General features: G+C 45.4%; 1 protein-coding gene across 2 annotated transcripts in view; it reads left to right on the top strand.

Moving 5' to 3' along the window:
* USP10 (ubiquitin specific peptidase 10) overlaps window positions 1-20133 on the top strand; it is a 77121-nt gene extending 56988 nt beyond the window's left edge. For both annotated transcript variants that reach the window (XM_032156294.2, XM_032156295.2), the window contains 10 exons: window positions 342-433; window positions 983-1092; window positions 1511-1566; window positions 1792-1895; window positions 4164-4263; window positions 5292-5469; window positions 9128-9293; window positions 13466-13610; window positions 15878-15943; window positions 19719-20133. In XM_032156294.2, coding sequence (XP_032012185.1) covers window positions 342-433; window positions 983-1092; window positions 1511-1566; window positions 1792-1895; window positions 4164-4263; window positions 5292-5469; window positions 9128-9293; window positions 13466-13610; window positions 15878-15943; window positions 19719-19906 — 1205 coding nt within the window. In that variant the 3' untranslated portion in view covers window positions 19907-20133. The remainder of the gene's footprint in view (window positions 1-341; window positions 434-982; window positions 1093-1510; window positions 1567-1791; window positions 1896-4163; window positions 4264-5291; window positions 5470-9127; window positions 9294-13465; window positions 13611-15877; window positions 15944-19718) is intronic.
* Window positions 20134-24752: the final 4619 nt, after the last annotated feature.

The raw sequence follows: 24752 nt of genomic DNA, 5'->3' as shown, positions 1-24752 counted from the left end.
AATAAAGGCTGTATCTCTCAAATCTGTTCTCTAATAATGATACTGTGTTAACATTTTTTTGTTTCTCATTAAAGTAGGTAGTTCTCATGTTCCCTAATTCTATGCCCCCCAGGAAGATTAAATGTTGCTATTTGAGGGAAAAGATTAATTTCAAAAAAGTTCTAATTAAATAATGTACTTGGTGTTGAACTGAATGAAGCCTTAACAGTATGCATTTTCTTTGGCTATGTGTTTTACTGAAGGGATTTTAAATGCTGTCCCAGAGTAGAGCATATGAAATGATTTGAATGTTCTTCACTAGATGTCATTAATTTCTGAAATATGCTTCTTCACTCTTTCAGAGTTACTGGAGAATGTAACCCTAATCCATAAACCAGTGTCGTTGCAACCCCGTGGGCTGATCAATAAAGGGAACTGGTGCTACATTAATGCTGTATCCTTCCTGGACGCCGTCTGCAAGGCCAGCGTGTTGCAGCTCTCCCTCCTTTGGGTGCATGTGACAGCTTCCGTGGGCCATCTAGCCCTCCATTTGAATCCCCAAGCCTGGTTTATTACTTAGTCCGCTGACCTTGCTTAAAAACAGGGTTATTCCTGACCCCAGTCCATCTCCCTCTAAAAGAGAGGATATGTTGGCATGTGAATGAGGGCTGCAGACAAGCTGACTCTCATTAGACTGGTCACAAATAATAGGGCAGAGCAACTACTTACTACTGGAAATTTGGTTTTAACTGATTGAACTGTCTTGGTTACGTCAAGTTCTTGAATACAAATGACTGACTGCTTCGTAGATCCTTATGTGGACATCACAGGACCCTTACCCTAGTAATTATTTGGTTTATTCCTTTTTGTGATGACATATCTAAGTAGTTCAATGTCCTTAGCTTACTTGGGTTTTTACAAATGTTCCTGTGCTTCATGTGCCTTTAGGAAATGTGGTGTGTCTGTTTCATTTCCTTTACGCTTCCTTACTGCCACTGTTTAGACACTGCAGGCATTGGTTGCTTGCCCGCCGATGTACCACCTGATGAAGTTCATTCCTCTATATTCCAAAGTGCAAAGGCCTTGTACGTCAACACCCATGATAGACAGCTTGTAAGTAAGGTGGTGAAAGATGTGTTAAGTAGTGGGGGTTTTTTCCCCTCTGGTAATTAGAATTGAAATAGTTTAGTAAAGCTCTTAATTTCCTGCAAATGAGTCCTATAATTCTGTCTTTTTAAAAAAATAGACTGTTCGTGATTTTATATGGAAGTTAACCAGAAATGGAATTGGAGCATTGTTTATCTGTGTTTTTTAGATTCAGTAGAAAATATTTTAGCATTTACCAGCATATATCACTTAAAATAGACCAAAAATGCATATAGAAAAGACGAGTGCACTAGCTATTACAGCATTGGTTACCTAAAATCTACTATACTCGTATAGCTGATATTCTCCTTAGCCATCAAAGCTCTTTAGTAAAAGTATATATTGTTTAAAACTGCACTATCTAACATTTTTTTCCCATGTTTAGTGTTCGGCTAATGAATGAGTTTACTAATATGCCAGTACCTCCAAAACCCCGACAAGGTTAGTAAAAATGAGTTTTGTTGTTGTTATTACATATTGGGAGTTATGGAGACAGATGACTTAAATTTGGCAAATTCATTCTTGTTGGGAAGATAATGTCTTTACACTTAAGCCATTCTCAACATTCAGCCAGGTGGGAGGTGGGGGAGTTTTGATGATGTTGCTTTTTTCATCATTTATGACTTCATTGTAGTTAGGAAAGCCTGTGTCCTGTTTCCATTGCAGCTCTTGGAGATAAAATCGTGAGGGATATTCGCCCTGGAGCTGCCTTTGAGCCCACGTATATTTACAGACTCCTGACAGTTAACAAGTCAAGCCTGTCTGAAAAGGTTTGAGACTTCTCTGTTGTCGCTAGTACGCTAGTATCAAGTGTTGCCTTTTGTTCCAGTGTTTGTGTGGTAACTGTTGCTTATTTGGTATTTGCCCTCTGTCTCCAGCGCTATAAGAAGATGTAGGTTTATAATAGAGTCCATTGCTTGGATGAATTGAAGAGTGTGTGGCAGCCCTCATCATCTGACCTTACTCAGATAACTTTTATGGCGCACCAAGCACTGCTCTCAGTACTTTACATATATTAACTTAGTTGACTCTGAGTAAAGTATGATTATGGTCTCCTTGTTACGGTTAAGAGAAGTGAAGCCACTGTCTGAGGTCATATAGCTAATGTACATGGCAGAACCCAGCTGTCAAGACAGCTCTCTTAACCACTGCACTATATGCCACTGGGGTAGAATGGCGTGCATTGGGCCTGGACAGATGGCAGTATTCAGAAAGAGCTTATGTCTTCATCATACTTACAGGCTTTAGTAGCTATTTGATGTACTTGATTCCTTTACCTAAATTTTTTTTTAATCACATATTTTGTTACTAAAGGCATGAGGCTAAGGGGCCAGGGAGCCCTTATAAAAGGCCCTGGGGCTGTTGAGAGTGAATTGGGCTGCCCTTAGCACAGTTAACTGGAGCATTTCTTTCCTCCCAGATTGAGTTTGTGATGAATCAGTATAAGCAGTTGAAATGATGCTTAGGGAAATGTATTCAGAGAGAAAAATAGTTGAGAAAATGCCATTTAAGTCAAGTTTACTTGAAGCTTCATTGCTTTGAAGAAGAGTGAATGTCGAGGGCGTCATAGCAGGATAACATCAGGGGTTGCATAGAGTCTTAAGCTTTTTAAATGCTTGTAATGCAGCTTTTGGTATTGCCTTGAAATTTGCATTTCCCAAGTAATGGGAACATGGTGTTAGGGATGCAGAAATGGAATGAAGTGCGCACTCTGCCCTCAGTGAGGGAATGAGATAAATGAGTAGTCAACAAGAGAAGGACAAAGATACAGAGATGCCTTAGAATCCAGAGGGGGCCCCCTACCTTAGGTGGAGGCAAAATAAAGTGGGTGCTCAGGAACCCCTTTAGGATCATGCACAGAGATAATGCTACGAACAAAAGCATCTTTTAAAGGTTACATTCACAGAGGATGTGTTAGGCTCCCCAAGACCACTCTGAGGTTGGGTGATTCACTGGTAGAACTCAGCAAATGCAGAAGCTGGTATACCCGTGGCTGTGGGTTGATGACAGCAAAAGCATGCAAAGCAGAGTCAGGAAGGAAAAGGACACATGAGGCAGGGCCTAAAGGAAACCTCCAGACTCCTCTCCCAGTGGGGCCACAAGGCTGCACCTAACTACTGCAGCACCAGACTGTGGCCATACATGTGAAATGCCGCCGGCCAGGGAAGCTCATTACAGACTCCCTGTCCAGAGTTTTTACTGAGGGCTGGTCCCATAGGTACCATCTGCCTGGCTTGAACCAAAAGTCCAAACTCCCAAAACGAAAGCAAAGTGTTCAGCAGAAAGCACATTGCTTTCACAAACAGTTCAGGCAGAATCCCGTATCAGTTATTGGACTGATGGGAACCTTTCTGAAGTCCAAGTTCCCAGACACCAGCCAAGGGGCAACCTTGCAAGCAGGCCTTTCCAAGGAGAGCCACCCAGGCCTGCTGTGAAAAGTCTTCAGCACACTTTGGTTGTGCCAGTTTTTGCCCTTTCCTGCACACCTGCAGAGCATGCACTCACGTGAACAGCTCCTGTCCACATCTACTATTTGGAGAGGGCAAGTAAACTTGAATGCAGTTTACCTAGATACTTCAAACAGAACAATTTGCAGGGCCTTGGAATAGGCAGTTGTGCTATGAAGAATGAAATATGAACTGATGGTAAGTAACAGAATCAAACTGTCCTGATGTGGGATTATTAAACTCTTGGGTGACTCGTCTGTGAATGATTTTGCTGATCTATGTGTAAAACAGCTAACGCTTTAAATCACTGGAGTTTTTCCACATGTAGTTTTGAGTTCTTTCCCATGTAGTTGTCCATCATCAAAGACAGACAGAAGCAGACATAGGGCTGCTTAGCTCACTGCTCGAGTGGTAACCCTTGCAGTTGAACAGTGAACTGGCCCTAGACATCTAGTTCTTCGTCTTCTATTGGAAATACTTTACATCTTCCATTTCAGAGGAGCCATGGTTGGACTTTGCAAGTATTGTATGTCGTGCAGGCCTTTGATGGTCATCAGTTCACATTAAAATGATTATATTTGACCTTTTCAGGGTCGACAAGAAGATGCTGAGGAATACTTAGGCTTCATTCTAAATGGACTTCATGAGGAAATGTTGAACCTAAAGAAGCTTCTCTCACCAAATAATGAAAGTAGGTTATGGTCCACTTGCCGCAGAGTTGTGCAAGAGTTCGCTGTAAACAGGTGTTGCATACTCATATGTTACGTTGCTTCCCTGCCCCTCAGGCGTTTTCCCTTCAAATAGCATTTATTCCTTACGATAACTTACACCATGGAGAAGGTTATATTTAGGTAAATTACAGTTTATCCCTAACCTCTGCCATTTTCCTTCAACTTTTAATTAAGAAAATGATTAAGCATATAAAAAAGCTGAAAGAATCGTTTGATGAATACCTTTATAATTGCTGAGTGTACAGTTTTAAACATATTTTCTGATGCCGTACACATACTGTGTGTGTGTATATATATATATATATATCTGTCCTATCTATCCGTCCTTATATGCATATGTACGCATACATTTTCCCTGAATGATTCAAAGTTAAGTTGCTGCTAACAGTTTAGTTCATCCCAGGTGCTAAAGCATCCCCTGAGGATCCGCTCCTGCGTAACCACAGTCCCTTATCTAACTGAGAAAACCAACTGTAATGACATGGTAATATCACCTTTACAGAGCATCTTCAAATTTCGCCAGTTGTCCCAGGGATGTCTTTTCTAGGAGTTTATGTAAACAAGGATCCAGTGCTGTTGCACCTGTTGCGATTGGTTGCTGTGGATCCAGTGGTGTTGTGCCTGTTGCTATTGGTTGTCGTGGATCCGGTGGCGTTGCGATTGGTTGCAGTGGATCCAGTGGCATTGCACCTGTGGCGATTGCTTGCCATGGATCCAGTGACGTTGCGCCTGTTGCGATTGGTTGCCATGGATCCAGTGACGTTGCGCCTGTTGCGATTGGTTGCCGTGGATCGAGTGACGTTGCGCCTGTTGCGATTGGTTGCTGTGGATCCAGTGACGTTGCACCTGTTGCGATTGGTTGCCGTGGCTCTTAATGTAGAACACACCCTGATTTCATTTTTAAAACCACAGTCGACAGATGTGTGCCTTTTTATTTTTTGCTCTTCTTGTTGTAAATAGTAGTCTAAGCAGGTGCTCTCCTTTTCAGAACTTACGATTTCCAATGGCCCCAAAAACCACTCGGTCAATGAAGAAGAGCAGGAAGAACAAGGTGAAGGAAGCGAGGATGAATGGGAACAAGTGGGCCCCCGGAACAAGACTTCCGTCACCCGCCAGGCGGACTTTGTTCAGACTCCAATCACCGGCATTTTTGGTGGACACATCAGGTTTGTGCTTTTCTAGAATAACTTAATGTTTGCCTTTTCCAGGGTTTTGCCATGTTGGTGAAGGGGGAAGGTGTGAGGCTTGTTTTGAGACTTCTTGGACATAATGGTTTGCATCTTGCTCCCCAGCCTGCTCTTCTCTTGCACTTCCTGATGCCTCCCGTGTCAGCCCCCATGGCCTGTTCTCTCCCTGCTGGCGCATGTCTGCAGGGGACAGGGAGCTCCTCACTTCTACTCTGTCAAGTAAGAGAAAAGCCAGCTAATTGGCCGTACGCAGTGGCTCACGCCTGTAACGCCAGCACTTTGGGAGGCCGAGGCGGGTGGATCCCTGAGGTCAGAAGTTTGAGACCAGCTTGACCAACATGGTGAAACCCTGTCTCTACTAAAAATACACAAATCAACCAGATGTGGTGATGGGCACCTGTAATCTCAGCTATTCGGGAGGCTGAGGCAGGAGAATCGCTTGAACCCAGGAGGCAGAGGTTGCACTGAGCCCAGATCGCACCATTGCACTCCAGCATGGGTGACAGAGTGAGACTCCGTCTCAAGGAAAAAAAAAAAAAAGATACAGGAGAATATCATCATGGCTTAGGGGTCGGCAAAGGTTTCATAAGATAGGCCATACAAAAGCAATAACCATAAGAGAGAAAAAATTTATTTATATATATATATATATATATTAGACTTCATCAGCATTTAAAACTTGCAACATAAAACCGCCTCTGGGAGGCAGAGGTTGCAGTTAGCCAAGATTACACCACAGCACTCCAGCCTGGATGACAGAGCGAGACTGTCTTCAAAAAAAACCAACTAATCAAACCATGTGTTTTTGGTAAGAGAAGAAATTAATGTATCTGGAGGAATTTTTTTTATTTATGTTAATAAATTGTGTATATTTAAAGTATACACAAGATATTATGAAATAGAGATAGTAAAATAGTTGCTAGGGTGAAGCAGGTAAACATATTCCCCATCACAGTTACCCTTGTGTGTGTGTGCACATGGCAAGAGCAGCTGCAGTTTTACTCATTCGCAAGAGTCCGGAATACAGTGCACTATGAGTCGCTCTTGTCCGATGTTCCACATCAGATCTCTAGACCTGTTCACCTGTGTGGCTGCCCTTGGTGTCTTTCGACCAACATCTCCCATTCCCACTTTCCACCCCTAGGAACCACTCTTTTCTCTATCTCTGTAGTTTTGTCTTTTTTTTTTTTTTTTTTTTTAAATAAAGATTCCATGTATAAGTGAGACCATGCAGTATTTTTCTTTCTGTGTCTGGCTTATTTAACTTAGTATAATGTTCCCCAGGTTCATTCATGTTGTGGCAAATGGCAGAGTCTTTTTTACAGCTGAATAGTGTTCCCTTGTGTATATATACACAGCACAGTTCCTTTATCCATTGGCCCATCCACAGACGGCTGTTTCCCTGTCTTGGCTGTTGTGAACTGATTGGAACCAGGTGAGCTAGAAAGTGAAGGGAGTCTGAAGGGAGGTCTTTTTTACACCGACGGACACATGACTGGGCTGGAGTCCCTGGGCAGCTGGCTGCGTGCCAGTTCCCTTAACCAGCTTTTCGCTCATTCACAAAGTCCTTTGGAAATGTTTTTCTTTATTTACCTGAGAGCTTTTCAGTACCACTGTGATGTGGAATTCAGCAAAACTCGTACCATCTCCAAGAAGGTTTACCCATCGAAAGTACTGAAGGGGCCTCACTGGAGCCTAATTTCCTTCTTTCTGAGGCCTTGCAGCACAACCCCCAGGCTGGTATTTCAGTGACAACCTTAGTCTGTTGTTGTCTCAAATGCTGTGTACCGGAAAGAATTAGCACCCCTTTTGAGGCACCAAGACTTGATTCAGTCTCTCAGTTTTGAGATTGAATCAACAAACTTTCAACAGGTGAATAATAAGAACTTCAGAAACCTGTGCTGACTCCCTTAGAAGCTGGTTTCTGGTCCTCTGTGGAAGTGGGTTTAGAAGCTAGTTGAGCAGCTATTTGACCTTGAGCAAGTCACTTCTGTGTTGTGCACTGTGAGCTCTATTCCACCGGCCCCTTTCTATTCTGGTGCTCTGTGGAGTGTCCACGGCAGCTGTGTGGTCATTTGTCGCCTGGGAAACACCCAGCCCTGACCACTGCCTATGGTTCCTTGGGATGTGTTGTGTTGGGAGGGAGACGCTGAGGTCCAGGTTGGCCCGCAGCAGTGAGGGAATGCTGTGCCCTTTGCTCCTTCAGCTCAGCAGCCTGGTTTAGGATTGTGAGAACACTCCCTCAGGATGGGAGAGAAAGATGAAGGGACAGCTCAGATGGAGGCATCAGGAACATGGTTTTTGTGCAGAGGTCGGGTGTCAGAATTTCAAGGCCACAGAGGGTCAGCATACTCAAAGATCCCGAATTTGTCTAAGAGTAAGCAGTGGAAAATACCAGTGTCCATTTGGAGGACTTGCTGACTCAGATTGAATGGCTCTGTCACGACTGCTAGCCACATCCTCTGAGGGGTCTCTGTGTTGAAATTGGTTGTTGGTGTTTCTTTTTGAAAAACGGTAAAGCAAAGATAAGGAATTCTTATAACGTAGGAACTTCTTTTCAGCCATTGTTAAGCATGATTCTTTATTCACACCGATTGAAAGATTTACTTCTAAAACAGCCTCTTCAGATGTTTTTCAGTTTCCCCAGGAAGACTTTTCCCCGCCTTTCTTCCCCGGTGCCACCTTTGCTAAAACACAGGACCACTTAGTCAAGAGGGCTTCTTGATTTCTCCACCAGCTCTCATGAGCGGTTTCCCCACTACTGTATCCCTCTCTGGAACCAGGGGAACTGTTGTCACCGAAGTCTTCAAACTGTAAAGGAGCATGGAGATGCGTAATTAAACCCTGCACAGAAAAGCTTTTAGCGAGCTCTTCACCACATCTGTTCTGGAAAGGCTGAGTACCTGTCCACACCCATTTTATTCCGTTTAGAAACTAGGTCACTGAGACTGCAGAAATAGAAGCCCTTGTTGAACCCCTGGAATGTTCCCTTGCTGAGGCTAAATGAGATGGGCCGAACACACAATTTTTACTCAGAAAAACTTAGAAAAAGAAAAAAAACGAAATGAAAAACCAGCTAAGAAAACAAGGTCAAATTGGCACCCTTCTTGGAAGGGTGGCAGCCTTTTTTCCTGGAATGTTAACTTGTTTTTTATTCTACACACCCTACTCCCCTTCTTCTTTTTGTAAGACATTTTTATAGGAGGAAAGTGCCATTAAAAATCTTCTATTTACCTTGGGATTTCCTCTATTTCATTAGAACAGGCCATGATACTTGGAGAAAATGGAAAGCATCAGCATTTTGAGGCCATGGCAGGGTAGCTGCCTTTATGAACTGGTGCAGTAAATAGCAGTGTGGAGAGGAGGTGAAAGAATTTGGAAAATGAAATATGTTTTCTTCCAGAGCACTGGCGCTGGGAACATTTATCAACTGGTAGATTTAGTTGTTAGAAATACTAAGGAGGTGCTATTCAGCAGAATTATTTTTAAATTCAGTGTATTTTTGGCTTTTCTATGTGGTCTTTTGAAAGTGATATTGAATAATCTTATTTTCAGTGTTTATTCCTCTTGGTTAATCTTAAGGGAAAGTGGCAAGGAGTGGTCTCTTAATTTTTTTGTTTTTGCTTTCAATTCTTAGGTCTGTGGTTTACCAGCAGAGTTCAAAAGAATCTGCCACTTTGCAGCCATTTTTCACGTTGCAGTTGGATATCCAGTCTGACAAGATACGCACAGTCCAGGATGCACTGGAGAGCTTGGTGGCAAGAGAATCTGTCCAAGGTTATACCACAAAAACCAAACAAGAGGTATGTTCACACTTGATTTTGAACCTTTCTACTGAGGTGCTCTGGTTTGGTGGAAAGAACACGGAATTAGGAATGAGGGGAAGTGGATTTGAGTTATGCCTCTTAAATCAGTTGCTTAACCATTCTGTACTGAAAGTTTTTATGCTTTTACAATGAAATGGTTGAAACGTGATCCCAAGGGCCTCTTTTAGCTCTAAATCATATTACACAAGGTAATAATCTCCTTTTGGATTGTTTATCTTGAGCTACATTTAATTTTCTGGCAATCTAATGATGATATCACAACATCAATACTACCTCTGACAGAGGCCAAATGGCTTATTTATGTTCATGTTACCGTAGGGTACAACTTTCATTAGATTAGTTAGAATGTCAGAGATATTCTAGACACATCTGTTTTGCATTGGATTGTAGATCTTCCAGGTCATTGTAAATGTAATATAGTCGTTGTTCTGATGCTTGTTACTCTTTGATTTGATCTGGAAAAGATAAGATCCTGGAGTCTTTCAGTCTTCATGAATTTAAGAGTATCAGATTTATAGCTTGGTGGAGTCCTTGTCAACTCAGTCGGATGAGACCGATAGCATTCTGCCCTGTGAGAGCTGATTAGTTCCTGGCTGTCAAGATGTGCCAGCTTATGGCTCTTTTCTACTCTGCAGCAGACAGTGTCTTCTCTGTTATATATCTTAGGTTGTGGCAGTGAATTCATAAAAATGCACTGGGGAGATGAATGCAGGCTGGTAATTATGGACAGTCCATAGCATTCCTGCAAAGCGATATTTGAATAATGGGCAGTGGATGGCAGCTACATGGTAAAATAAGGGCCCCAACGTAGAAGACCTGTCATCACACTGCATGACTGGGATGGATCTGTCCTTGCCTTATCTCATGTGCTCTGAGTCAAAAAGAGCAAAGTAGGACATAGGGACCCTTAGCACCTTGGGGGTGTCCTGCTGTGGACTGGTCCACCCAGGCTCTGGAGGGATCTGTAGAAGTTATGCCTAATCTTCTACCGTATTTGCAGACTTGCATCTCATGGGTGATTTTGTTTAAAAAATAGAAGCAGTAGGAGTCAGAGGCAGAAACTTGGTAGTTGACTTCAGTGAATGAGCTAAGAAGAGTCTGGTGGTGGACCTCGTGGAAGAGAGAGAGGGAAAAAGTGATATTTGTGTTGGGGAGGTTGATTGGGTGGTTCACTTGTGCGTTGGCTGTGGGTGACTGTCGGCTTGGCTCACTTCTGTGGCAGCCGCAACTCCAGAGATGGCTCCCTGGCCCTGGCTGCCGTTCTGCTCTGCTTATGCTGTTTCTTGAGCCAGCTATGGGAGTCTTTGGCCACCCATGCTGTTGGGGAGGTGGTCAGCCTTTCCATGGGCTGCCTAGGGAAGACCCTTTTGTGTTGTGTCTGTTTTTCTCTTTTGCTTCTGCCGCAATTACAGTTTGACTTTGCTGGGGTGGGCTCGTAGGGGTGGTGGTGTGGGGGCAGGGATTGAGGCGCAGGTAGTTGTCAGCCTGTTGTTAGACACTAGTGAAGAAAGAATGGTTTATCCTAAATAGCAGGTTTGGATGAAGGCTTCCAGAAAGAAGGTGGGTCAGGTGTGGTGGCTCACGCCCATAGTCCCAGCACTTTGGGAGGCTGAGGCAGGAGGATTGCCCGAGCCCAACAGTTGGAGGCTGCAGTGAGCTATGATCGCGCCACTGCACTCCAGCCTGTGCGATAGTGAAATCCTGTCTCTAAAACATAAAAAGAAATAAAAATAAAGGAAAGCTGGCATTTTGGTGGACTCCTGAAGATAAAAAAGAATGCTGCTAGCTATTCTGGCTGCACGGTTGTTGTAGTATGTTATCAGATGAGATCAGGACCACTTTGAACAGCAGATGTTTGAGGAAGGTTTTGGACAACCTGTATGGAAGTATCTATAAGGAGCAGATTACATATTTTCTTGAATGTGATTTTTTTTTTAAGTTTTTAAAATGCCACCTTTAACTTTATTATGTTTTAGATGAGAAGTGTTTTTCTGTGGGAACATGTGAAGGTTTTGGGGAAAACAGGATTATATGAAATATTTGCTCTATAGAAAATGTCTGCCTTTTCTGAGTGATTAGAAATTAAGCCTCAGATGGCTGGGCCCAGTGGCTCACACCTGTAATCTCAGCATTTTGGGAGGCTGAGGCGGGTGGATCACGAAGTCAGGAGATCGAGACCATCCTGGCTAACACGGTGAAACGCCGTCTCTACCAAAAATACAAGAAGTTAGCCAGGCATGGTGGCAGGCACCTGTAATCCCTCCCAGCTACTCAGGAGGCTGAGGCAGGAGAATGGCATGAACCTGGGAGGCGGAGCTTGCAGTGAGCCAAGATAGCGCCACTGCAGTCCGGCCTGGGCAACAGAGCGAGACTCCATCTCAAAAAAAAAAAAAAAATTCTCCAGTGGCTCATTCCTGTAATTCCAGCGTTTTGGGAGGCTGAGGCAGGCAGATCACGAAGTCAAGAGATCGAGACCATCCTGGCCAACATATTGAAACCCCATCTCTACTAAAAATACAAAAATTAACTGGGCATGGTGGTGTGCACGTGTAGTCCCAGCCTCTCAGGAGGCTGAATCACTTGAACCCGGGAGGTGGAGGTTGCAGTGTGCTGAGATAGCACCACTGCCCTCCAGCCGGGGTGACAGAGCGAGACTGTCTCAAAAAAAAAAAAAAAAAAAAGTATTATCCAAATGAATACGGGAAGCATCAAAGAGTTTATAAGTATAGAGAATGATAAATGGATTAACTATTATTTGTAAAGATGCGTCTTAGTAACAAAAAACCTGGCTTTATTTAAAAGCAGCGTTCATTAGACCTGTGAAAGTACTTCAGGAACAGATTAAATTGATAAAACTCATGATTAGAATAAATAGCTTTAAGGGTTATTTAAAACATCTAATTGGCCTGGAATCCCAGCACTTTGGGAGACTGAGGTGAGCAGGTTGCTTAAGTGTAGGAGTTCAAGACTAGCTGGGCTCATGGCTGTAGTCCCAGCTACTTGGGAATCTGAGGTGGGAAAATCACCTGACCCCAGGAAGTCAAGGCTGCAGTGAGTCGTCATCATGCCACTGCACTCCAGCATGGGCAACCAGAGTGAGATCCTGTCTTAAAAACAAACAAACAAACAACCATCTAATCATACTGGTATCGGTTTTATCAATAGTATCAGAGTTATTTTAAAATGGGTCAATACTAGGCCTCGCGTGGTGGCTCACGCCTGTAATCTCAGCACTTTGGGAGGCAGAGGCGGGTGGATCACCTAAGGTCAGGAGTTCGAGACCAGCCTGGCCAACATGGTGAACCCCCTTCTTCACTAAAAATACAAAATTAGCCAGATGTGGTGGTGGGAGCCCGTAATCCCAGCTACTCAGGAGGCTGAGGCAAGAGAATCGCTTGAACCCCGGAGACGGATGTTGCAGTGAGCCGCGATCGTACCACTGTACTCCAGCCTGGGCAACAGAGAACTCCCTCCCCCCAAAAAAGTCCGGGGAGTCAGTACATAAATAAGGTGGTACTAAGTTAGCTTTTTAATTTTTATGCTAATTCGTCAGTAATGCCACAGAGTAAAGTTCTTAACTTCAAGTTTACAACTGGACTTCAGGGACCCAAGAGACTCTCTGCAGTTGTGCTTATAGGAAAGTATGCATTTTTCTTCTTCTTTTTTCTTTTTGTCTGAGACAAGGTCTCGCCGTGTTGCCCAGGCTGGAGTACAGTGGCGCGAACTCAGCTCACTGCAACCTCCACCTCCTGGGTTCAGGCGATTCTCTTGCCTCTGCCACCCAAGTAGCTGGGGTTACAGGCGCCCACCATCACGCCTGGCTAATTTTGTATTTTTAGTAGAGACGGGGTTTCACCGTGTTGGCCAGGCTGGTCTCGAACTCCTGACCTCAGGTGATCCACCTGTCTCAGCCCCCCAAAGTGCTGGGATTAATAGGCGTGAGCCAATGCACCTGGCCATGTGCATTTTCTTAAGAGGAGCATTGGTCGAATCTCAAGAGCTTCTGTGGGGCAGGAAAAGCCATGAAGCCCTGCCACAAGACTCTCGGGCCCCAGCTCTCAGAGGACGTCTTTGAGCAGAAGGTGGATGTGGTGTCAGCTCTTGAAGTAAGACAGGGACGGTGTGTCCTGGTGTGCTTTGTGTCTTAGGTTGAGATAAGTCGAAGAGTGACTCTGGAAAAACTCCCTCCTGTCCTCGTGCTGCACCTGAAACGATTCGTTTATGAGAAGACTGGTGGGTGCCAGAAGCTGATCAAAAATATTGAATATCCTGTGGACTTGGAAATTAGTAAAGGTAATGCATACATGAGGTCGGGCGTGTTTGTGATGATGCTCAGAAGCTCAACCCTGTAGCATTTCTTTATGTTGTCAAGAGTGAGGACATTCTGTTGCTGGACTTGGACTTGTTTTAAGTTTCTTGACTTGTAATAGACCTTAATACTAAAATTCTCATGAAAATGGCCTGTTGAAAATAGAGGCAAAAATAACTAAACTCTATAATCTTACTAGATTAGAGAAATAGGATCTTTTGTATATCAAAAAGAACATCACTTTTCTGTGAATATTTCAGGGATGAATGGTGCATAGTTTGCCTTCCACCGAGTATTAACAGCTGTCTTGACTAGCCCAGTTAAGTGGTTTTTAGTGAAGTAAGAATGATTTCTCATAGGCAGTGAGAGTCCCTTCTAACGTCTGGTTGTGGTGGTGCACAAGTAAGACGTGTGGCACTCACCAGCCTCAAGTCTCTGTCAGGTCATGGGCTCAGCACTTTTTGGAAGCAATTTTAAAGAGCCCCAGGTTAAAGGCATCTTGCTAAAAGCACAGCTTCAAGAAGACTTCTCGAAAGCTTTAGAATTTGTGAAAACGTATAGTACAACACTGAGGCTTGATTGGGACTGTGATTAGCTAGAGAGGATTCTCAGAATATCGAGGTGTCTGGAAGCAGAAAAGAGGACACTGGACCTCGCTCCTGGGTCTTGTAGAGGAACAAACCTGAACCGAGAGTCCTCTTCCCCTCCGTCCCCCCGGCACAGCAACCCCACCTCACACCTCTTTCCGTATAGATGACCCAGGAACTGTGGGCATGGCTGGCTTCTAGCCGGCCCCCTGTCTACCCTAGGGGTGCCCTGTACCTTCCCTTGAAGACTCAGACACTCTCTCCCAGACTTGCACGCAAGAGCTGTGCTTTCTGCTGACGGGCTTGGCTGCTGTGCCGGTTTAGTGTCCGTCGCTCCTCTCACATGTCCAGCTGCTTTATCACTCATCAGCAGATTGCTTTTTAATCCCATTTGAGGACCAGCAAGAGGAAGAAAGATGCCAGTGAGAATCATGTAACAGATCCTCCTCCCCATTTTATTCTGTGCATCGGGAAACCTAGAATGCCGGCTAAGTCAAAGAAGGCATCCTTGGCCTCTGCTCCTGCATCTTCACTCGCCTCCGGATCAGCTGTCTGAGCTGCCTTGGATATTTTTCTACAGTGATTTTATTTTTATATCTTTTCTTGCTTGCTGTATTTTTATATGAGCTGACACCTCCAATATGTTATCAGAATATGACATAAATGGGGGCTGGGCACAGTGGCTCACGCCTGTAATCCCAGCACTTTGGGAGGCCAAGGCAGGCACATCACCTGAGGTCAGGAGTTCAAGACCAGCCTGACCAACGTGGTGAAACCCCAACTCTTCTAAAAACACAAAAATTAGCGTAACTCAATTAGGAGGCTGGACAGAAAATCATTGAATCATGAAGAGGGGTTCTGAGCCTTGACTGATCTCGCCTGGGAAATAGTTTCCTGCCTTGTAGCAGCTGGTAGACCGGTTCCTGTTTGGAGAAATGTTACTGTTCTGTAACTGAAGTTTTTTTGTTTTGTTTTGTTTTTTTTTTCGAGACGGAGTCTTGCTCTGTCACCCAGGCTGGAGTGCAGTGGCATGATCTTGGCTCACTGTACCCTCCGCCTCCCAGGTTCAAGTGATTCTCCTGTCTCAGCCTCCTGAGTAGCTGAGACTACAGCCACGTGCCACCACACCCGGGTAATCTTTTGTATTTTTAGTAGAGACGGGGTTTCACCATGTTAGCCAGGATGGTCTCCAACTCCTGACCTCAGGTGATTCACCTGTCTCGGCCTCCGAAAGTGCTGGGATTACAGGCGTGAGCCACTGTGCCTGGCCTGTTATTGAAGTTTGATGATCTGACGCATATGTAAAATATTTTAGTTCTTGGGTTTTTCACAACTGTTTTGTTTTTGTTTTTAAGTCAGCAGCTTTTTTCTTTTCCATTTTGTAGAGCACCTGTTTTTAAGGGGCCTCCCACAGGAGCATCACAGCCTCTGCCGTTGGTCCTGTTTCTTTAGCGAGCTGGCTGTGCATTTTGTGTCCTGTTACGTCACATGGCTCATTTTCCTCATGAGTCAATTTTTATGCAACTAAAGGGATAGAGTGTTGTTTTGTTCCTGGTCTGCCAAGCGGTTTACTTGCTGGGGAGAATGCTGTTAGCCATTTTTTTGCTGCTGTTACTCTGAGCCTTTCTAAAAGTGCTTCAAGCCATTGATATTTTGTTTTCCAGAACTGCTTTCTCCAGGGGTTAAAAATAAGAATTTTAAATGCCACAGAACCTATCGGCTCTTTGCAGGTGAGTATATTTGTACGACATTACTTCTTCATTAAAACACTGATGAAAGGGATTACAGCTGGGCACAATTTTGCCGAAACACAACTTAGCATAGTGGCCAGCTGCTCTTAGGTATCCTTGTGGCCTTGTGAGTCAGGGAGTCATGTGAGAGTTTTACCTGAAACTCTGCGTAGATGACAGATTATCATCTTGGCCCTGAGGAGAGATAACAAAAGACCTTCCTCAAAGTGACCATTTCTGTCTCTGAGTCAGAGGAGGGAGTTTCAAGCTCCCAGGGTGGCTGTTTGAGAATGTGACCTCTCCCGGCTGTGCTTGTGGCACCTGTGGGTGACAGTGCTGTGGAGTTTCCACGACACCTGGTCACCCAGCCAGGTTGGGTGAGCGCGCCCCCAGCCGGTGATCCTGTGTCGTCCTGCATAGGTATTGTTAGGGCTGCTTGAGAGGGTGGGCCCGATTACACAAGCTCCTCGGCTGCCAGGCCCCCAGTCAGTCATGAGAAATCTCCCAAGAGGGCGAATGGCACCCCCTCTTCCCTCATGGGTGGGCCTTGAGACCTCTTCTGTCTCCTGGCTTAGGCTCCCTGCAGTATCAGTTTGTCTTCCACACCATCTTCCCTTTCCATTCTGCCTTCCCTTTTATCCTCCTCTCTTTTATAGCCTCATCTTTTATGCCTCTGAGTCTTTTCTTCTTTGGATTGTTGCTGTTTGCAGCACTTTGTTTGCTTCCCAGGCTGTTTTTATTACATGTTTCTAGCTTCTGTGTCTTCCCTCCTCTGGTGTGGCCTTTGGTGAGCCTGTTTGTATCGTAACATAACACTGCCATTTATTGACCTTCACGCATGTATTGAACCTCTTCCCAAGATATCCTTTCATTTCCTTACATGTGTCCCAGGAGATGGGAGGTGGGATCCCCATTTTATAAAAGAATAAACCAGAACTCAAGGAAGAAAACTCACCACTCTGGCCTGCAGTGGCAGAGCAGGGCTTCAAGCTCCTGTCCACCTCACCTCACACCCAATGTTTTAGGAAGTTTGGCCAGTGGGTGAGGGCCCAGGGATGGGGGCCCAGGGGTGAGGGCCCAGGGATGGGGGCCCAGGGGTGGGGGCCCAGGGGTGGTAGTCCAGGGGTGGGGCCCAGGGGTGGGGGCCCAGGGGTGGTAGTCCAGGGGTGAGGGCCCAGTGGGTGAGGCCCAGGGCCACACTGCGAGGTGCCAGGCTTCCTTGTCTTCCTCTCACTATTCATTGTTCCTTTTGACTGTCTTTTCTTTTCTCCCCTGATCACAATTCCTCCTCAACTTGCTGGGCCTCAGATGGGATGGCCATGGGCACCACGTGCTTGTGGGTATCTCCAGCCCTGTCCGTCCCCTGCCTGGAATGGAAGGTCTGAGTCATCAGACTCTGCAGCCAGCCAGTATCCTGCCTGGCTCCTTGGAGTGTGGCACCCAGGTCCCAGTGGGTGGCCAGCAGTTTCTTTGCCTTCTCCCTGCACCTCTTCCCCTGGGGGCTCTTGCGGGGGACATCACTGGGCAGGGGCAGGGGCAGGGGCTAGGGATTGCTTGTCTCCTGGTCAGGGCCCCAATGTGAGCACACACACCCCTCCCCCACTCTGCAACTTGCTGTGCCCCAGGACCTGGGCCTGGGTTGCTCTCCCCTGCCCTCCTGAATCCTAACCCATTCTTTTTTGAAATAGAGTTTCGCTCTGTTGCCCAGGCTGGAGTGCAGTGGCACAATCTCCATTCACTGCAACCTCCACCTCCCAGGTTCAAGTGATTCTTGTGCCTCAGCCTCCCGAGTAGCTGGGATTATAGGTGTGCACCACCACATCCGGCTGATTTTTGTATTTTGAATAGAGACGAGGTTTCGCCCTTTTGGCCAGGCTGGAAGCCCATTCTGATCTTGGAAATGAGGTCACTGGACTGGTTAGAATTACCTGTAGAATGAGCAAAGGAACACTTTTTAAGAACTGCTGTGATTGTGGAGCCTGGGAGAAGCAATCTCGCGCACGAGCTTTTCAGCCGGTTCTCAGAGCTCCTGTCAGGCGGGCTTGCAGGTGTGAGTGACACACCGCTCAGCCCGGGGTAGTTAACTGGGCTGCTGCTTATGAAACTAGAATGGTGACATGCAGTCCCCCTTGAAATTTTAGAATGGAGATGTCTTGTGGGAAAGACAAATTAGTAAAACCCCCAGGTCCTGCAAATTCTACCGATGGTCGCTTTGAAGCAAAACTCAGCCCAGTCAGTTAGGTCTGTGAGGTGAAGATCTAGGACAGAAGTCTCAAAGTGAACTTGGGATCCACGGGACATGCTGCTGTCATGGGTGCTTCCTGCCCTTTCACAGGATGGCTGTGACTTGTGCAGTACGGGATGAAGCTGTGCCCTTGGATTGGCTGTGTCCCTGGCTTCTGACATATGGGCCCCACAGTCTTGCTGTCCCTATGCTGTTCAGTCTCCTCCGGGGTCCCTGCACAGAGGATTTCTTTGTGCAGAGCCCAGGAGTCTGACTGGTGGCCTCAGTCATAAGCACTGTCCTCTAGCCAGCCAAGGTCCCTGGCCCAGAGAGGACTGAGGCCTCCTGCTGTCATTTAGCCCCCACCACGTGACAACTGCGACTAGAACCTGGTGGTGTTTGGTCTTGTTTTAGTTCGGAAATTTCCTACCAGCCAAGTCTTGCACCTCTCCTGCTTCCTGTTCTTTTGTGCCACTGATGTTGGACACAGCTTAGCAGGCTGCTCTATCATTCCTCCTGGAATGCTGCCAGACTGCCGCCTTCCCGAGGCTGGTGTCTGCTGCTGGCCAGGCAGACCTCTGCCTCTCTGCTCCATAGAAGTGGAGGATGTGTTCTGTGGCTGTGTTAATGTTTTCATGACATCTTCTAACAGATTTTTTTTTTAGGCCTTTGTGACTAAGGCTTCTTGGTAATAGGATTTTTTTTTTTAAGTAAATAACGTGTGTGTGTGTGTGTGTGTGTGTGTGTGTGTGTGTGTTTTGTTCTGTTAAAACATTATTATAGAAGAATGGGTAATTTTTTTAACAGGCAAATGCGTAACTACCAGCACCATTTCCGCAGTGCCCCACCACAGCTCCATGCTCAAGCGACCGTGATGAGCAGTCCCAGTGTTCCTCCTGCCCTGTGGGCCCGCACCAGGAGATCGTGTCCCCTGTCGTTAGGATAGATGGGCCACAGAAGGCCTAAGGACCTTGTTTTCTCATTTAATATACCACAAGCATATTCCTGTATCACCATTTTCCTGCATCACCATTCTTAATCTGTTCCATGAAAAAATAGTGTTATTTTAATATAATTTACTCACCCGTCATTTCTTCTAGTGGCCATTAAGGTTTTCCATTGTTTCACTGTTACAAATGACATCATAGTCTCTGTCCAAGATTCAGATAATCTCTTCAGGACAGTCTAGAAGTAGAGTCAGCCACATCCGAGGGCATGAGCCAGGTCTCTAGGTTTGTACAGCTGATGGCCGTGTAGGAGTGTCTTTGTGAGGTGTGGGACGTTTTAAATATGTCGTTAATACACGTACATGCACACGTGTATCTATCTGACTTACCCTTACCTTGCAGTTATATAAAAGTTTTTATTATGGATCGCTTGCGTGTTTGAGTTGAAATAGCATTGGTTTGTGTAATGACATCTCTCTGTCCCACCTACTTTGGAGAGGGGTTTTGCACATAAGTTGCATCCCTGGAGGGAAGTCGGCGGAGACCTGTAATGACTCGTGTGCAGTGCTGTTCTCACTCTGCCGCCTGCTGGACTCTCTTCCAGTGGTCTACCATCATGGCAACAGTGCGACGGGCGGCCATTACACTACAGACGTCTTCCAGATCGGTCTGAATGGCTGGCTGCGCATCGATGACCAGACAGTCAAGGTGATCAACCAGTACCAGGTGGTGAAACCAACTGCTGAACGCACAGCCTACCTCCTGTATTACCGCCGAGTGGACCTGCTGTAAACCTTGTGTGCGCTGTGTGTGCACCCAGTGCCCGCTTCGTAGGACACCACCTCACACTCACTTCCCGCCTCTCTTTAGTGGCTCTTTAGAGAGAAACTCTTTCTCCCTTTGCAAAAATGGGCTAGAATGAAAAGGAGATGCCTTGGGGTTCGTGCACAACATAGCTTCTGTTGACTCTAACTTCCAAATCAAAATCATTTGGTTGAAACAGACTGTCGCTTGATTTTTAGAAAACACACAAAAACCCATATTTCTGAAATAATGTTGATTCCTGAGATAAGAAAGTGGATATGATCCCCAGTCTCACTGCTTAGTAGAATAAATCCTGCACCAGCAACAACACTTGTAAATTTGTGAAAATGAATTTTATCTTTCCTTAAAAAAGAAATTTTTTAATCCATCACACTTTTCTTCCCTACCCTTTAGTTTTTGATAAATGATAAAAATGAGCCAGTTATCAAAGAAGAACTAGTTCTTACTTCAAAAGAAAAATAAACATAAAAAATAAGTTGCTGGTTCCTAACAGGAAAAATTTTAATAATTGTGCTGAGAGAAACTGCTGACATACACATTGCAGATCAAACATTTGGAGTAAAATGTTAGTCTACGTAGATGGGTGATTGTAACTTTATTGCCATTAAAAGATTTCAAATTGCATTCATGCTTCTGTGTACACATAATGAAAAATGGGCAAATAATGAAGATCTCTCCCTCAGTCTGCTCTGTTTAATTCTGCTGTCTGCTCTTCTCTAATGCTGCGTCCCTAATTGTACACAGTTTAGTGAGATCTAGGAGTATAAAGTTGTCGCCCATCAATAAAAATCACAAAGTTGGTTTAAAGGTGTGCATGTTTTCTTTGAATGCGAATGCCTTTTCGGGTAACTGAAATTCATGGGGGCGTGAGTTTGCCTCCAGAATTAAAATCCGCCCTTCGATCAGCTCGACATGTTTGTGGAAGCTGAACCACCACTCAGGGTTATGCTTGTTTAGTATTTTCAAATGGATTAACTAGTGATTTGGGTAAATGAGATTTTTGACTCTTTGATTGGCAGAAAGGAGGAGGTTTTCTCCCCTTCCCTTCCTCATCCCTTGTTTCTATAGGCCAGTATTTTCAATATCACCAAAATAGTTGCTGTAGATCAAGGCTAAACGCTCTTCAATTGAGTGCCACTGGGGCGGCTTAGCAGTGCCTCTAGACGCCACCCTCAGTAGTGGGAAGGAAGCCTTCTGAGATGGAAGACATGGAGAGAGGGATGTCATGTGCAAGGGTGCCTGTGCCCCGGCTTCTGGCCCTGTGTGGATGATTGATTGTGGTGTCCTGAGATCTGCAGAGAAGGGGTTTTAATGTGGTCTGAGCCTTTCTCTCAAGTTCTTCCTCTTACCGTCTGGTATTTCTGATTGTAGCCTGGTGCCATCTGGGGTTCAGAGCTTCCTAAACTTACTGTACAAGTGTCCGTCTAACCTACTTGCCCTTTGTAATTCTGTTCTGATTTGCTCAGCTGAATTATAAGTCATATTGAGAGGTGAAGCCAGCTGGACTTCCTGGGTCGAGTGGGGACTTGGAGAACTTTTCTGTCTTCCAAGAGGATTGTAAAATGCACCAATCAGCACTCTATAGCTGGGATTGTAAAATGCACCAATCAGCGCTCTGTAGCTAGCAAGAAGTTTGTAAAATGCACCAGTCAGCACTCTGTAAAAACGTAGCAATCAGTGCTCTGGCTAGCAAGAGGTTTGTAAAATGCACCAATCGGTGCTCTGTAAAACGCACCAATCAGCAGGAGTCTAAAAGTAGCCCATCGCAGGGAGGACTGAAAAAAGAGCACTCTGATAGGACAGAAACAGAACATGGGAGGGGACAAATAGGGGAATAAAAGCTGGCCACCCCAGCCAGCAGTGGCAACCTGCTGGGGTCCTCTTCCACAGAAGCTTTGTTCTTTTGCTCTTCACAATAAATCTTGCTGCTGCTCACTCTTTGGGTCCTTGCCTTTAAGAGCTGTAACACTCACCGTGAAGGTCCACGGCTCCGTTCTTGAAGTCAGTGAGACCATGAACCCACCGGAAGGAGCCAACTCTGGACACAATATTATAATTAGCTTCTCATTAAAATAATATACAGTTCCTATGGAAGCCAGATTAACTTTGGGGCAACCACTCACACCAGCAGCAATAAGCCAGCGAAAAGATAAAATCCCATCCTGAAGTGCTTGGTTGAATGTGTATGTTGTGATGCTTGAGCCAGCTCTGGCCCTCTGTCCTTGGTGGCTTATTCATCCTCACTCTGCCCCCAGCCTCTACGACTGGTGTTGATCATTCACCCTACGCGGTATAAAGTGACTTTGTCACTGCCATGTCCCATGTGTATGAGATTGAGTGTCCTCTCTGGAAAGGGGCCCTCCGATCTGGGAAAGCCTTTTCACAGGAAGCTGGAACGAGAGGCCAGACAAAGCATGCAGTTACTAGGTCCACCAACCTGCTGCTGAATCTTAAAACCTGTCCTGTATATTCAGATAGAAGATTTCTCTCAGATATCGTTCAGTGGTTTCTCCATCATCTTTCATTTGCTAAGATACATATTTTGTCAACCTCAAAATATGTTGGAAATGATTGCGCTGTAAAATTCCCTTTGAAAGCTCCCAAGTCCCTTTGAAGAGTGGCTAGAGATTCTCTCCAATGGGACATTGCCATATCTTGGTCTGCCGGCGATAGCTGGCAAAAACACATCTGCTCTGAGCGGTGCTGCCCTGTCTGGTGTACCTGGCCTTTTAAATTCAACTCCCTGGTGGTAGGCGGCAAAGGGCTCCTCTGTTAACCCATCTATGCTGGTAGAAAGATGCAAGCTAGTGCTAGCGAGACAGCCTGCAAAACCCCTGTGTTGTTTTGGGCTGTTAGAACAAAAATACCATAGTCTGAGTGGCTTAGACAGCAAACATTTATTTCTCACAGTTCTAGGGGCTAGAAGTCCAAGAGCAGATGCCAGCAGACCTGTCTGGGGAAGACCTGCTTCTTGGCCTGCAGACAGCCACTTTCTCACTGTGTCTTCACAGGGCAGAGTGAGCCCTAGTCTGTTTCTCTTATAAGGACACTCATCCCACTGTGGGCCTCCACCTTTGTGATTTCATCTACACCTAAAAGGCCCCACTTCCTAGTATTCCACTGGGGGTTCAGGCTTCAAAGATGAATACTGGAGGGGTACACAAACGGAGCCCGTAACCTCATGCTGCCTGACTCCTGAGGTGGTATTTGTGATGAACATGTGGCTGCCCAAGTTTTGTTTTGCTCAGGCAGGATAGCACACACCCAGCCACAGACAGGGAAGCCGAGAGCAGGGCAGAATATGGTCCCTCAAGTGAAGAATTGGTCCAGGGATAATTAGGTGATTCTAGCAAATCCAGACATTTTCTAGGGTGCCAAGTGAATTTTGGGTCTGTCGCTGTTAGCTGTTCTTGAGATTTTGCACTCAACTTGTGATGGTTAATACAGAGTGTCAACTTGATTGGATTGAAGGATGCAAAGTATTGTTTCTGTATGTGTCTGAGGGTGTTGCCAGAGGAGATTAACATTTGAGTCAGTGGGCAGGGAAAGGCAGACCCACCCTCAGTCTGGGTGGGTACCATCTAATCAGCTGCCAGCATGGCCAGAATAAAAACAGGCAGAAGAATGTGGAAAGACTAGACTAGTCTTGTGGCCTCCAGCTTTCTCCTATGCTGGATGCTTCCTGCCCCTGAACGTCGGACTCCAAGTTCTTCAGCTTTGGGACTTGGATTGGCTTCCTTGCTCCTCAGCCTGCAGACAGCCTACTGTGGGATTCCTTCTTGTAAGTCAGTACTCCTTAATCAACTCCCCGTTATATATACATCTACCTATAAGCTCTGTCCCTCTAGAGAACCCTAACACACAACCTTTCTGTTTTATGTTGCAACATGTAATGTTTTTGTAAGTTTCATAGTACTGTTTCCTAACTTTATTTACTTTGGGAACTTTGCTCATTAACCTTGGTGCTGAGGCTACAAACTTAGTGATTTTCCTTCATTATCATCTAACATGCCTTTGTAGGTGGCATTTAAATCAAAGTGAATGGTTACATTTTTAGTATGTTATACAGAGATTTTCCTTGCATTTGTCAGTTGTTGACAACAAGACTTGGAAGTTCTCTTACAGGGAAGATGTCATGCAGTTTACCTGGTTGGTATGTTATTTGTCCACTAGCCAAGGAAGTGCAAGCCACTGTGGGTTTGAGGCAGGATGAACAATGGAGGTCATTCTGGTCTCCACTGGTGTAACTATGGTTCAGCCACCTGAGTGGCTCACAGTGGCATTCTGCTTTCATTTCTCTCTTTCCTTCTTTCTTTCTTTTTTTTTTTTTTGAGATGGAGTTTTGCCCTTGTTGCCCAGGCTGGAGTGCAGCGGCGTGATCTCAGCTCACTGCAATCTCCACCACCCAGGTTCAAGCGATTGTTCTGCATGTGCCACCACACCCACCTAATTTTGTATTTTTAGAAGAGACGAGGTTTCACCATGTTGGTCAAGCTTGTCTTGAACTCCTGACCTCAGGTGATCCACCTGGCTCGGCCTCCCAACATGCTAGGATTACAGGCGTGAGCCACTGCACCCGGCCCCTGCTTTCATTGCTTGATGTCATTGGTCATACCATCCTAGTCTAATGTGTGGGCAATGTGAGCAGGAACTTTGCAGTCAGCAAAGGCATCATCTTAGAATGTCTTTTATTTGCTGACATTTCTGATTATTGCTGTCATAGACTGCTTATGCTTGACCAGGCCAACTGGTTACAAAGTGACAAGCACAGTCCAAGTCAGTGGCTTTTGAACTATGGGAAATAACCCAATAA

The sequence above is a fragment of the Hylobates moloch genome, unplaced genomic scaffold (genome assembly GCF_009828535.3).
Source record: "Hylobates moloch isolate HMO894 unplaced genomic scaffold, HMol_V3 SCAFFOLD_6, whole genome shotgun sequence".
Taxonomy (NCBI): Eukaryota; Metazoa; Chordata; class Mammalia; order Primates; family Hylobatidae; genus Hylobates; species Hylobates moloch.
The sequence above is the reverse complement of the archived record's forward strand: the minus strand, read 5'-3'. Positions and strand labels throughout refer to the sequence as shown.